At 40.7% G+C, this 12,588-nt stretch overlaps 1 protein-coding gene across 1 annotated transcript; it reads left to right on the top strand.

The window, feature by feature from the left end:
* Positions 1-2,450: 2,450 nt before the first annotated feature.
* On the top strand, positions 2,451-7,752 carry PCDH20 (protocadherin 20). Its single transcript, XM_059378345.1, has 2 exons — positions 2,451-2,598; positions 3,662-7,752. The coding sequence occupies exons 1-2, from the start codon at positions 2,467-2,469 to the stop codon at positions 6,386-6,388; spliced, it is 2,859 nt and encodes a 952-aa protein (XP_059234328.1). The 5' UTR covers positions 2,451-2,466; the 3' UTR covers positions 6,389-7,752.
* The last annotated feature ends 4,836 nt before the right edge of the window (positions 7,753-12,588 follow it).

Raw genomic sequence — 12,588 nt, 5'->3', positions numbered from 1 at the left:
GTTGAACTACTGTGCTTCAACTTACATTATAGTTAATATGGTCATGCTTTCTAGAAAGACTCTAGAAAAATTATTGCTAAATCTATGTATTCTAGAATATATAGATTAGATTTCTTGCCTACATAATGAAGGGAAGGAGAAGTACTAACCTTTTCCATAGAGATCAGCTGGATGATATGGTCAGAACACCAAAACTTCACTGGGGTGTGGTTTGGGGGACACTTGAAAATGGTGCATCTGTGCCGAAAGTATCCACTGCAAAGTAGAGAAAGAAAGAGCTTATGAGTCCAGGGGAAACCAAAGATAGTCAACAAAATAATTACAAAGAGGTGATGTCACTTCAACTGGATTATCTTCATAAATGACAGCTCTAGTGTACTGTCATTGTAAACAAAGAACAAATTAAGTTAAGAGAGTCCTATATTTCCACCAAAATAAAAGGTGAGTGATTTTAACCTTTAACCCCTATGAGAGAGGGTGTCAACTGTGAGGGGGATACACAGTCTATCACGGTTGCTTTCTGGGTAGACATAAAAGTTATTCAGACTGGGGGGGGGGGGGCCAGCCTGCATGTACTCTCACTGCCGATGTTTTGCCTGCTTCTGTCCATGTATCCCAAACTTCCAGAAGCTATGGGTATTGTGCGAAGACATAAACACATTTCAGAAGCAGCTTGGTACTGATTAAGAGTCAGACGTGTCTCAACTACAGATCCCTCAGTAAATATTTACCAATTATGGTAAAAGTTCATCTGTAGGGCAGAATTAGCAGCTGAAGAAAAGACATATCCTAATTCCCTGACTGTGCTTTGTTTATCAGCAGTATAATGGCTTCACACCCACGTGTACATGTTCCTCTGCGTGTTCACCTCTTCATCAGAACTCCGATTTCATTCTAAAGAGCTTAAAGGAGCTAAGTTTATAAATCAGATCCATATCATACGCCAGATATATACCACAGGGAATTTTGTGTACTCCATGTATGGTCCCATTTGCACAGTAAGTAACTGTTCCACACACCAGGTGTTTTGATGTAGTGTGTTGTCAATATTTAGGACTCCATGTCTCTACAATTAGTAGAAATGAAGAGAAAATAGGAAGGAGCAAAACAATTAGTTCAGCCAACCAATTTAGATTCTAGTCAGTATAGGGCAGAATAGGAACATTAAGGTGGTTCTTATGGAAAGCACAGGATGTCAGATCTTTCTGTGACCCAAGAGGAAGATTTTTCTATTAGGGCTCAGTCACTAAATATGCAGTGGGGAGGACTTTATGCTCAGGGCAGTGCAGAGTCTATCTGGAAACCCAGTGATGAAGAGAAATATCTACTCAGGGAAAGGCCCGTGGTCTTTTCCGTTATTTCTACAGCACCCTGAAGATCAAAAAGCGTTTCACAGACTTATAGCATTGGATTCTCTCACCAGCCCTGATTCTATAAATGAAGATACAGGTCACATGACTATTTAGTGTGAGAATCAGAGGAAATATCCAAGCATTTTTGCACCACATCCCTCCAGGACTCCTTTCTAGAGGAAAGCTTTCCAGTAAGCATTCCAAGAGAAAGAAAAAAAGCGACCTTTTGAAAAGTAACCATTTTTTTTTTTAACCTAAGCTTCAGTGAGTGAAAAAAGAAAATGCCCCCCTTTGAGAATTACGTTAAAATTGCCCACAGGCAGAACTACTTGTGTTAGTTACCACACAATTGTTTCCACTTTCCCCCTGGGCTCTTTCCCTTGGCCAGAAGCCACAACTGCCTCTTAAGTAAGACCACAGGGCAGACACCCAGAGACCCTTGCGCTTACAACTAGGAACCTAGCAGAAGCCTGCCACCACCAACAGCGAAGATTCAAAAATTAGAGCATGTCAAAACCCTCACCGAATTCATCTATTTGCTCTCCCGGCTCAAACCACCTTAAAAAGAGTTTGAAGTTCCTTCCCTCCGCAGAGAAGAGTGGATTTCCTTTCTCTGTGCACACACTGCTGGAAGCAAGTCTCTCCGAAGCACTGGTGGTAAAAGCAAGCGTTTGGGGATCGCGCCTGTGGCTGCCCTGTAGCGCCGACCTCCTCTCCCTCTCTATTCAGATATACGTGCAGGCTTATTTATTTATTCTAATCTCCCTCCCGCGCTCGCAACCTGTGGACTGGAGTTCTGACTGGTGCGGCGAGGAGGGAGGCTGGTGGGCACGCGCTCCAGTGCCCGACCGGGTGGCACCTCGTCGCAGTCTTCAGAGGCAAGTCCCCCGCTCCGGCTCCTCTGGCGGGGTCTGGACTTAGCTGCGTCCGGAGAAGGAAACCATGACCGTGCCCTTCTGCCCCGCGCCTTGCTGCCCCCAGCCATTAGCTCGCGTCCTTAATTGACGAGCCAGTGACTATTGGCTGAAGTTCCCCCAGCGATTTGCATGAACAGAGAGGGAGTGTCTTCTGCCGCCCTCCCGACAGGAGCGCGCTGACTGCAGCCTCCCCGGGAATGCGCGGCCGAGGGAATGCGCGCAGCTCGCGGGCCCTGGCAGTGAGCTGGCGCCCGGCGATCTGGCACCCGCGCCTGGATATGGGGCGTCTCAGTCGTCCCAGGAGCAGCACCAGCCACAGAAACCTGCCGGTAAGGCTTGGGGTCCGGGAGTCCTGCAGCCCCGACAAGTTGCAGTCCGGTGAGGCAGTTCCTACTCTTGATGGGTTTTCAAACCTTTCCCTTAATCCAAACTTTACGGGAAGGTTGAGGGGGAGGGGAAGGGAGTTTAGCATAAGGTGTCTTCCTTTTAGCAAGAAATAGGCACGTCTTCTGGTCGGGAAAGTAAGTTTCTGAAATAGGAATGTAGGCAGATGGGGGGGGGCTCGATCCGCTTGAGATACTGGGGTGCGGAGATTTCTCTGCTGCTGTCGGCACCTGCTAGGACTGTCCGCTGTAATTGGCAAATTGTTTTTGCATAAGCATTTTCTGCGTTTACTTCTTTTTCCTTAGGGGAGGGAGACTAGGGAGGGCTTGTTAGGAGGTGGAGATTCAGATCCTTTCGATTTGACCCTGGATGAGAGCTAAAATGAAAATTACTTCTCTGACCTAAAGTGTTTATTTAATGGGGGGGGGGGGCGCTAGATCCGAAGAGAAAGTGTCACTGTGTTTTTGCACATAATAATTATTGTTATTGATATTGTTGTTGGTGGTGTTCTCATAATAAGGGATGTGACACATTTCGCGTTCCGGAGACCTTAGTGGTAGAAACATTTCAATGGGAAATAAATGATGAATTGCCCATCATCGCTCAGTCCTCTTTCCACTACCAACCTCTCTCCATAACCTACACGGGTGGTTTCCCTGCGGCGTTGCGCAGTCCCTGAGTTGAGTGCTCTCCACTCTGGCGTGTGTTTCCAGGAATGTTTTATGGCTGGGGATTCCGATTATTAATTGAATAAGGGCGCCGTTGGGGCGCTGGGGAAAAGAGGGGGAGGTAGATAGTGAACAGAAAAAATTAAGTTTTGGCGACAGTGTTGCTCCATAGATCTCTTCTTTGCAGCAAGTTTTCCTCTTCATCCCTCTCCGACTGGAGGGTTTGCCTTTGGTAATGGGGATGGGGGCAAATATGACCTTGTGGCCCTGATTTCTGACTCCAGTCTCCGTGTTTCCGCGTGTGTGTAACGAGCCTTCTCCCCTCCCCCTCCCCTTTCAGCATTTGTTTCTGTTTTTCCTCTTCGTGGGACCCTTCAACTGCCTCGCGAGTTACAGCCGGGCCACGGAGCTTCTGTACAGCCTGAACGAGGGACTGCCCGCGGGGGTGCTCATCGGCAGCCTGGCGGAGGACCTGCGGCTGGTGCCCCGCGCTGCCGGGAGGCAGGACCAGCTGTCGCAGCTGCCGGAGCGCCCCGTGGCTGAGCGGAACCCCCCTCTCTCCTTCAGCCTGGCTTCCCGGGGACTGAGTGGTCAGTACGTGACCCTAGACAACCGCTCCGGGGAGCTGCACACTTCGGCCCAGGAGATCGACAGGGAGGCCCTGTGTCTTGAAGGAGGTGGAGGAGCAGCCTGGGGCGGCAGTATTTCCATCTCCTCCTCCCCTTCCTCTGACTCTTGTCTTTTGCTTTTGGATGTGCTGGTCCTACCTCAGGAATACTTTAGGTTTGTGAAGGTGAAAATCGCTATCCGGGACATCAATGACAATGCCCCACAGTTCCCCGTTTCCCAAATCTCGGTTTGGGTTCCAGAAAATGCACCTATAAACACTCGGCTCGCCATAGAGCATCCTGCCATGGACCCAGATGTAGGCACGAACGGAGTGCAGACCTACCGCTTACTGGACTACCACCGCATGTTCACGCTGGATGTGGAGGAGAATGAGAATGGGGAGCGCACCCCTTACCTAATTGTCATGGGACTGCTGGATAGGGAGACCCAGGACCAGTATGTGAGCATCATCATAGCAGAGGATGGCGGGTCTCCACCACTGCTGGGCAGCGCCACTCTCACCATCGGCATAACTGACATTAATGACAATTGCCCTCTCTTCACAGACTCACAGATCAATGTCACTGTGTTTGGGAATGCTACAGTGGGCACACCGGTTGCAGCTGTTCAGGCTGTGGATAGAGACTTGGGAACCAATGCTCAGATCACCTACGCTTATAGCCAGAAAGTTCCACAAGCATCCAAGGATTTATTCCATCTGGACGAAACTACCGGAGTCATTAAACTTTTCAGTAAGATTGGGGGAAGTGTTCTGCAAATGCACAAGCTCACCATCCTTGCTAATGGGCCAGGCTGCATCCCTGCTGTGACCACGGCACTGGTGACCATCATCAAAGTCATTTTCAGACCACCTGAAATTGTTCCTCGTTATATAGCCAATGAGGTAGATGGTATTGTTTACCTGAAAGAACTGGAGCCCATTAACACTCCAATTGCATTCTTCACCATAAGAGATCCAGAAGGTAAATACAAGGTGAACTGCTACCTGGACGGTGAAGGACCATTTAGGTTATCACCCTACAAACCATACAATAATGAATATTTGCTGGAAACCACAAAACTGATGGATTATGAGCTACAGCAGTTCTATGAAATAGCTGTGGTGGCCTGGAACTCAGAGGGATTTCATGTCAAAAAAATTATTAAAGTGCAACTTTTAGATGACAATGACAATGCTCCTATTTTCCTGCAACCCTTGCTGGAACTAACGATTGAAGAAAATAATGCGCCCAATGCCTTTTTGACAAAGCTGTACGCGACGGATGCGGACAGTGGAGAGAGAGGCCAAGTTTCCTATTTCCTGGGACCTGATGCCCCCTCATATTTTTCCTTAGACAGTGTCACAGGAATTCTGACAGTTTCCACTCAGCTGGACCGAGAAGAGAAAGAAAGGTATAGGTACACAGTCAGAGCTGTTGACTCTGGGAAGCCACCCAGAGAATCAGTTGCCACTGTGGCTCTCACCGTGCTGGATAAAAATGACAACAGCCCTAGGTTCATCAACAAGGACTTCAGCTTTTTTGTGCCAGAAAACTTCCCAGGATATGGTGAAATTGGGGTAATTAGTGTCACAGATGCTGATGCTGGACGAAATGGTTGGGTAGCCCTCTCGGTGGTGAACCAGAGTGATATTTTTGTCATAGACACAGGAAAGGGCATGTTGAGAGCTAAAGTCTCTTTGGACAGAGAGCAGCAAAGCTCCTATACTTTGTGGGTCGAAGCTGTTGATGGGGGTGAGCCTGCCCTCTCTTCGACTGCAAAAATCACAATTCTCCTTCTAGATATCAATGACAACCCTCCTCTGGTTTTATTTCCTCAGTCCAACATGTCCTACCTGTTGGTACTGCCTTCTACTCTCCCCGGCTCCCCAGTTACAGAGGTCTATGCTGTTGACAAAGACACGGGCATGAACGCTGTCATAGCTTACAGCATCATAGGAAGAAGAGGTCCTAGGCCTGAGTCCTTTAGGATTGACCCTAAAACTGGCAATATTACTTTGGAAGAGGCATTGCTGCAGACAGACTATGGACTTCATCGTTTACTGGTGAAAGTGAGCGACCATGGTTACCCAGAACCTCTCCATTCCACAGTCATGGTGAACTTATTTGTCAATGACACCGTCAGTAATGAGAGCTACATTGAGAGTCTTCTAAGAAAGGAACCAGAAATCAACATAGAGGAGAAAGAACCACAGATCTCAATAGAACCAACTCATCGGAAAGTTGAGTCTGTGTCCTGTGTGCCCACTCTAGTTGCTCTCTCTGTAATAAGCTTGGGTTCTCTCACACTTGTAACAGGGATGGGCATATACATCTGCTTAAGGAGAGGGAAAAAGCATCACAGGGAAGATGAAAATTTGGAAGTACAAATTCCACTCAAAGGAAAAATTGACTTGCATATGAGAGAGAGGAAACCAATGGCTATTTCTAATATTTGATATTTCATTGTGGAATAGCACAGAGATGTAGCTGACTCTGGGTAGTTTCCATCACCTAAACAAGAGTGTGTAGATGACAGTTCCAATGAAGGACGACTAATTTATAACTTGTACTATATTGTAAATAAGCTGTTTACAGGTTTTTAAACTTAAAATCAGAGGTTATAAAATGTGTACAGCATTTTTTAATGAAAATTAGTACTAACAGCTATAGAACTGTTATAAAAAAGCTTGGACATGGTTTGCAGCTTTCATTCACCAAGCAGAATGATAGAACCTGAGAATAAGGTAAGAAAATGGTACATTGCATCTTTTTTGTCTAAAAAGTCCTTTAACCACAAGAGGGCATCAGTTGCTCCTTTGCAGGGAACTGTTTTGCGGTATTGTACAGGACAGTTGTACATGAAATTAACGAAAGAGTATATTTTAAATATATTGTTTTTAACATTTAAGAGATATGAAATTGAAATAAATTGAATTTCACTGCACTTCAATGTATGATAAGAAAGAAAAGAAATGCATTTGTAAAGAGAATGTTTATTACCTCACAAGTACATCATGTATAGTTTGAAAGAGAAGGTGTTACAAAGAAGCGCAATTTCTTTTTAGCAAGGGTGAAAACGTGGCCGTGTGTGTTAGAGTTGACCTGCTGAAGAATATTTCGCTCTCCATGTACTCAAATGGCTTTCTGTTCCCTTTACCACTGCGCTTGCTATTATTACAGGGGAAATGTGTATATTCTCCCTTACAGACATTGTAACTGGAAATTGTGTCCAAGGAAAACAGCCAGGAGCAAAGACCTGTTTCAATCCTTAGTTACTTCGTAGGTGTTTATGACATTTTGATGCTCTGACAACTTGTCGGTAGTACTTCATAGTTGGGTTAAATATTAGGTTTTTATGTGCTTGAATTCATTTATCACCTGAGAAAATAAAAATCATATTAAAGCGGAGTTATTCTAGAAGCTAGTGTACACTACCGGTTGTTTTAGTTGGGCCCTTTATATAAAAGTTATACTTATCTTTTTGTTGTTTGGGTTTGTTGGCTACCGTTTCTGGCTTCCTTTCTTTGGCTTTGGATTAGGTCCAAGAGTTTATTTGTAAGCCCAGCAGCAGATTTCTTTGATAACTTAGCTTTTACTGAATCCTTTGCAATGAAGCAAGCTGGTTCCTTAGTGATTGATCTCTTTTACTTCATTGTGTTGAGCTGGGAATTTTATTTTATATGAGAGCTATAGCAAAATATCTGTGTAAACAAGGAATGTGTTAGCTTAAGCTGGATCACTCTACTTTTTTGGCCTCATGTGTCTCTACTGTACCAAACGTGTTTATATGTCTGCAAATTAAAGGTATATATTTTCATAATTTCTTTCTCATTTTTACCATTTTATATTTGAACATGGGCTTGTTCTTTCACTGAAGTGCCTGCTACTGGCATTTGTTTGCTTTTAGAAGTAAATGTGGGAAAAGTAAATATGCTATTTGCTAAAGTTTATATTAAACTAATTCATTACTCAATTAAACATTGGGTAAATCATTGAATGTGTGTGCAGATATATATATAGATATATATCTAATATATTTATTATATGTAAATAATAGAGAGTATGCCTAGATGTTTGACAGTCATTTGGATGAAAATTTATTCCCATGCGTGTGCACATGCATATTAATTTTTGGCTTTGTATCAACTATACACATTCATTTTACTACATACTTCTGACAAATCTCTTGTTAGCTGTGTTACAATAGCTTTCAATATATTTTAAAACTACATTGCAAAAAAAAATTGAATACAAACACCCAGGACCTTTCAAATTTGTATTAACCCATTTTTCTTATTTTCTTCAGTTTGACAATTTGAATAAATAAGAAACTAAGATCATTTAGCCCTCAAAACTTTTCATTCATAATTAATGTATAGCAATGGAGGAAACCATACTCTAGTTATTTTCATATCTTCTTCTTTCTCTTTATAAAAGAAAGGAACTACATCTGAAATACGTAGCACCACAAATTTAAAAAACATCCTAAGGGCAGTGATTTCACCATGAGTATAAGTAACAAAATATTCTGTTTATTTCTAAATTTGAAGAAAGTTCATGTGTTTGGAGGTATAGGCTTCATCTCTAGCATGAGAAATGCCTGTAACATTAGTGAAAAGGCGTATTTCTGAACAACCTCTTGTGCCAGGATTTCCTTTCCAAAAACATCTCATTCACATTAAAAGCATTTATAACAAGGAAAGTTTAAGTAAATTAAGCTCAAAGATAAAAGCCCCTTTTTACTAACACCTTGTGCTAGAACAGTTGCCAAAATGTATGCTAATCATGTCAATGTTGTTAGTTGAGTTGGCACAAAAATAAATGTTCCATTCATTAAAAACCCCAATAACCATTTAACAGTTTGAGAACCAGTGAATCCTCTTTGCCCAATTTAATGAAGAAGAGATTGCTCTGATCTTTGCACTGCCAAAGCCATTCTCATACTACAGAGAAAATTGTTCATTAATTTGAATTGGGAAATTTAAAAGCAACATAGCAATTTCAGCTACAGGGGAAAAAAACAATTTATGTTACTTGAGTCTTCAGTGTAGATTCCCTGACCCTATTAAAGAAAAAAAAAAAGGTGTCTTGGCAGTTATGCTTCTATCAATAACGGTTAAAAAGGAAAAAATATATATTCTTCTTTGAAAACAATTTTATGTAGTACAAGTGTAATGAAAATGACATTCAAATCCTTTGTGTTTTGGGGTGTTCTTCATGAATTTTATGAAAACAATGGAAATAATCTTGTTATGGAAAAATCACTGGCACAATATTAGGGGTGGTATAAAGTTGACTTGATTCCAGTAAGATACCTCATAAGGATTCCAATTTGTGCTCCCAGAAAATGTCTCAATTAACAATTATAAAAGGAGGAACTATGCAATCTTCTCCTGAGTCAATGGACACTCGTTCTAATCTCTTGTTGGAGAAGTGAAGAGTGTGGGGTCTTGAACTTTGACAGACCATGAAGAATGTAAGGGAAGACAGTATGGAACATATGGTGTTTTTCAACTCAACATTGGGCAATCTCAGTTCACAGGGGCCAGAGACAGATACCTGAGAATTTTCTCCCCTCTAAGGTAGATTGCTCACTTCAAAAAAACAGTCAATTGCTGCAAAATACCATTTGGCTGACTTGTGCAATCTCTGCTTACCCATGTGCTTTCACAGTATGAATTATAAATAAATCTTTATTAAAATGTAGAAATGACAGTCATACAAATAGACTCAAAGCAAGAAAAAAATTTTGAAAATTGATAATTTCTCAAAAAAAGAAGACTCCTATAATGTCTTTTATAGTTGTCTTTATATCTGATAAGAAAAGATCATATTTATTTTTCAGATCAATATATACATACATGCATACAGTCTAAAATAATTTTTAAATGTCATTGTACATAACTGCTTTTAAAATAGTAGCATTTTTTTTTCTCTGATAAACCCCTAAATTGGGAATGTATTCCTTTAAGGGTATTGAACAAAATTGGATGAACTTTAAGCCTTAAACCCACTAGTGTCAAGAATTTAAATACTGGGATCATTAAAACAAACAAACATTCATTCATTCATTCCATTCGTATTTATTTTAGTACTCTTAATTACCAGGGATTTAACTGAGAGCAAGACAGAGTATTTGACTCTTGATGACTTTATTTTTTTCAAAGATTTTATTTATTTATTTGACAGAGAGAGTATATAGCAAGAGAGGGAACACAAGTAGGGGAAGTGGGAGAGGGAGAAGCAGGCTTCCCGCTGAGCAAGGAGCCTGATGTGGGGCTCAATCCCAGGATGCTGGGATCATGACCTGAGCCAAAGACAGATGCTCAACCAATTGAGCCACCAAGGCACAACCCCCCCCCCCAACCCCCATGACTTTAGATTATGGTGTAGAAGGCCAATAAGAAGACCTATCAATCTCAAAACACTGCATGGGGAAAATGCCTACTCCCAGGATGTCAAGAGAACAGGACCTAACCCAATCTTAGAAAGTATTGGAGAAAGCTTCCCAAAGGGGCCAATTTCTAACTGGGGCCCTCTCAAAGAATCATAATTGTGGCTGAGGGGATGCAGAGAATGAACAATGAGCTTGGAGCTGTAGGTGTACTTCAGATAATGAAGGGACTCATTGTCATACTTGGAGGTTCCAATTTTATCCCAGGGAATGTGTGTTTTAAAAAGATCATTTGGGGCATGTATGAAGCTTCTGTTGAAAAAGATTCTAGAGACCACAGCTGGTAGTAGTGATAATTCAAGGGAAAGGTTGGGCCTTAAACAAGGGAATATGAATGAGATATATTTCAGTATGGAATACAGCAGGTAAATAAGTTATAGCTGACAAAGCTATACACTAAAGCTATAAACTTGTGAGACCAATAGAAATTAAAAATCCACATGTGAGAAGCCAGAAAATTCACGATTTTCATAATTGGCTTTCGAGGCTATTTTACAAATTTGCTAAGGATAGGGAACTCATTTACTAAACATTAAATAAGCAATGAGAGCACTGGAGCCATAACCCTCTTTCTAATCTTGGGTTTTATGACACAGATGGAAATATAAAGGGCACTAATTTACCCAGTTTATTTCGTATTTATGACTGTCTATTCTATTCAATTTAACAAACATTATTGTGTGTACATGTGGTAGATATTCCAACATGAAGTTGACCTCATGAAGAATATTTTGTCCATTTGCAATATTTTGCTTGTAGTTGCCCTAAACATCTCCACAGGCAGAAGAGTCATACTAAAATTTTAAGAAAAAAAGGCAACAAAATATCAAATGGACAAATCAATAAGATGCAAATATAATTTCAAATGTTGTGTGCATATCAAGAAACAGTGATATGTCTGTTGCAGGCAATTCTGAACAAGATCCAAGAACTAGGGGCAGGTGAAATGGGTAATTACAGTCAAGAAGTACATAGGTCTTGAGGTTTAACATCACTTTTGGATGAAAGAAGTCATTTAACGTATCTTATACCTCAGTTTATCCTGTGTGAATGAATAATTTACTAGTATCTAGTACTCACTGGTGGAAGTTTCCAATCTAGGCTAAATAAATGTATAGAAGATATAAAAACAGTATTGTATGCAGTCCTAGCTTCAAGAAAAGTTATTTGTCCTCTCTTTGAAAAAATTGCCCCTCCAAAGATCTCATCCACGTGGAAATGATGAATTTGTTCTATCTCCTCGTAACATTTTGCAAATCAAATAAGTTAATTCATGCAAAGTATTTCACACAAGTATAGTACTCCTATTACTATTGTTTTTGGAATTAACTAGCATGTCATGAAATTATCTTAGCAGTTTTTTACTCATTCTTCATTCAAATCCATTGAATCAATATCTTTATTACACAATAAAAATCCATAAAATTGATGCTGTTTTACATTAAAGGCCCATATAGTCAAAGCAATCTAATGAGCTTATTCACTTCTTGAGTCCTTTGACTTTTTCCCTCCTTTTACAATGAATTCGTATGTCCTTTCTCATTTGGAAATCTCATGAGGGACAGGACTTTGATTTAACTTGTCAGACCACGATACTTTAGAGATAATGTAGTCCAACCCTCTCATTTTTTCAGTTGAACAAACTAAGCTATAGAATACCTAGGAAAAAACTTGACAATATAAGGGGTTAGAAGATAAAACAGGAATCATGAATGAAAAAAATATTCAAAATCTTACTAAAAACAAAATCCAACTTTTCCTTCAAATATTTCCCTTAAAACATATATTTCCTCTTATCTTCATAAGAAAGTTAACCAGTGTTATACTTACAAAGACAATAGCAAAAATTAACATAAAAAACCTCTGAGATGAAATCTCAGCTAAAAATGAGGTCAATCAAAACTAATTTATTCATTTGAATTATTGAGATTCATGTATTTTCCCTGCATGCACTGGGAGAAAAAAACCCACAATTTCAAAGATAAAGCTTAAAGGTAAAGAAAAAGATAACTTATTATTTTATTATTCTCTTATATTAAAAACAAAAATATAGAAAATATACAATTAGGTATTTTTTTATTTTATAATTTTTTAAAGATTTTATTTATTTGAGAGAGAGAAAATGAGTGAGAGAGCGAGCACGGGATGTGGGGGCAGAGGGAGAAGCAGACTCCCCGCTGAGCAGGGAGCCTAATAGATGCT

The sequence above is a fragment of the Mustela nigripes genome, chromosome 15 (genome assembly GCF_022355385.1).
Source record: "Mustela nigripes isolate SB6536 chromosome 15, MUSNIG.SB6536, whole genome shotgun sequence".
NCBI lineage: Eukaryota > Metazoa > Chordata > Mammalia > Carnivora > Mustelidae > Mustela > Mustela nigripes.
The sequence above is the reverse complement of the archived record's forward strand: the minus strand, read 5'-3'. Positions and strand labels throughout refer to the sequence as shown.

What these genes read in the sequence shown, in the direction of transcription:
- PCDH20 (XM_059378345.1), top strand. Translation starts at nt 2,467, where the DNA reads ATGCGCGGCCGAGGGAATGCGCGCAGCTCGCGGGCCCTGGCAGTGAGC. An exon ending in CCAGCCACAGAAACCTGCCG is followed by an intron (nt 2,599 to 3,661) that starts GTAAGGCTTGGG and finishes CTCCCCTTTCAG; the next exon opens with CATTTGTTTCTGTTTTTCCT.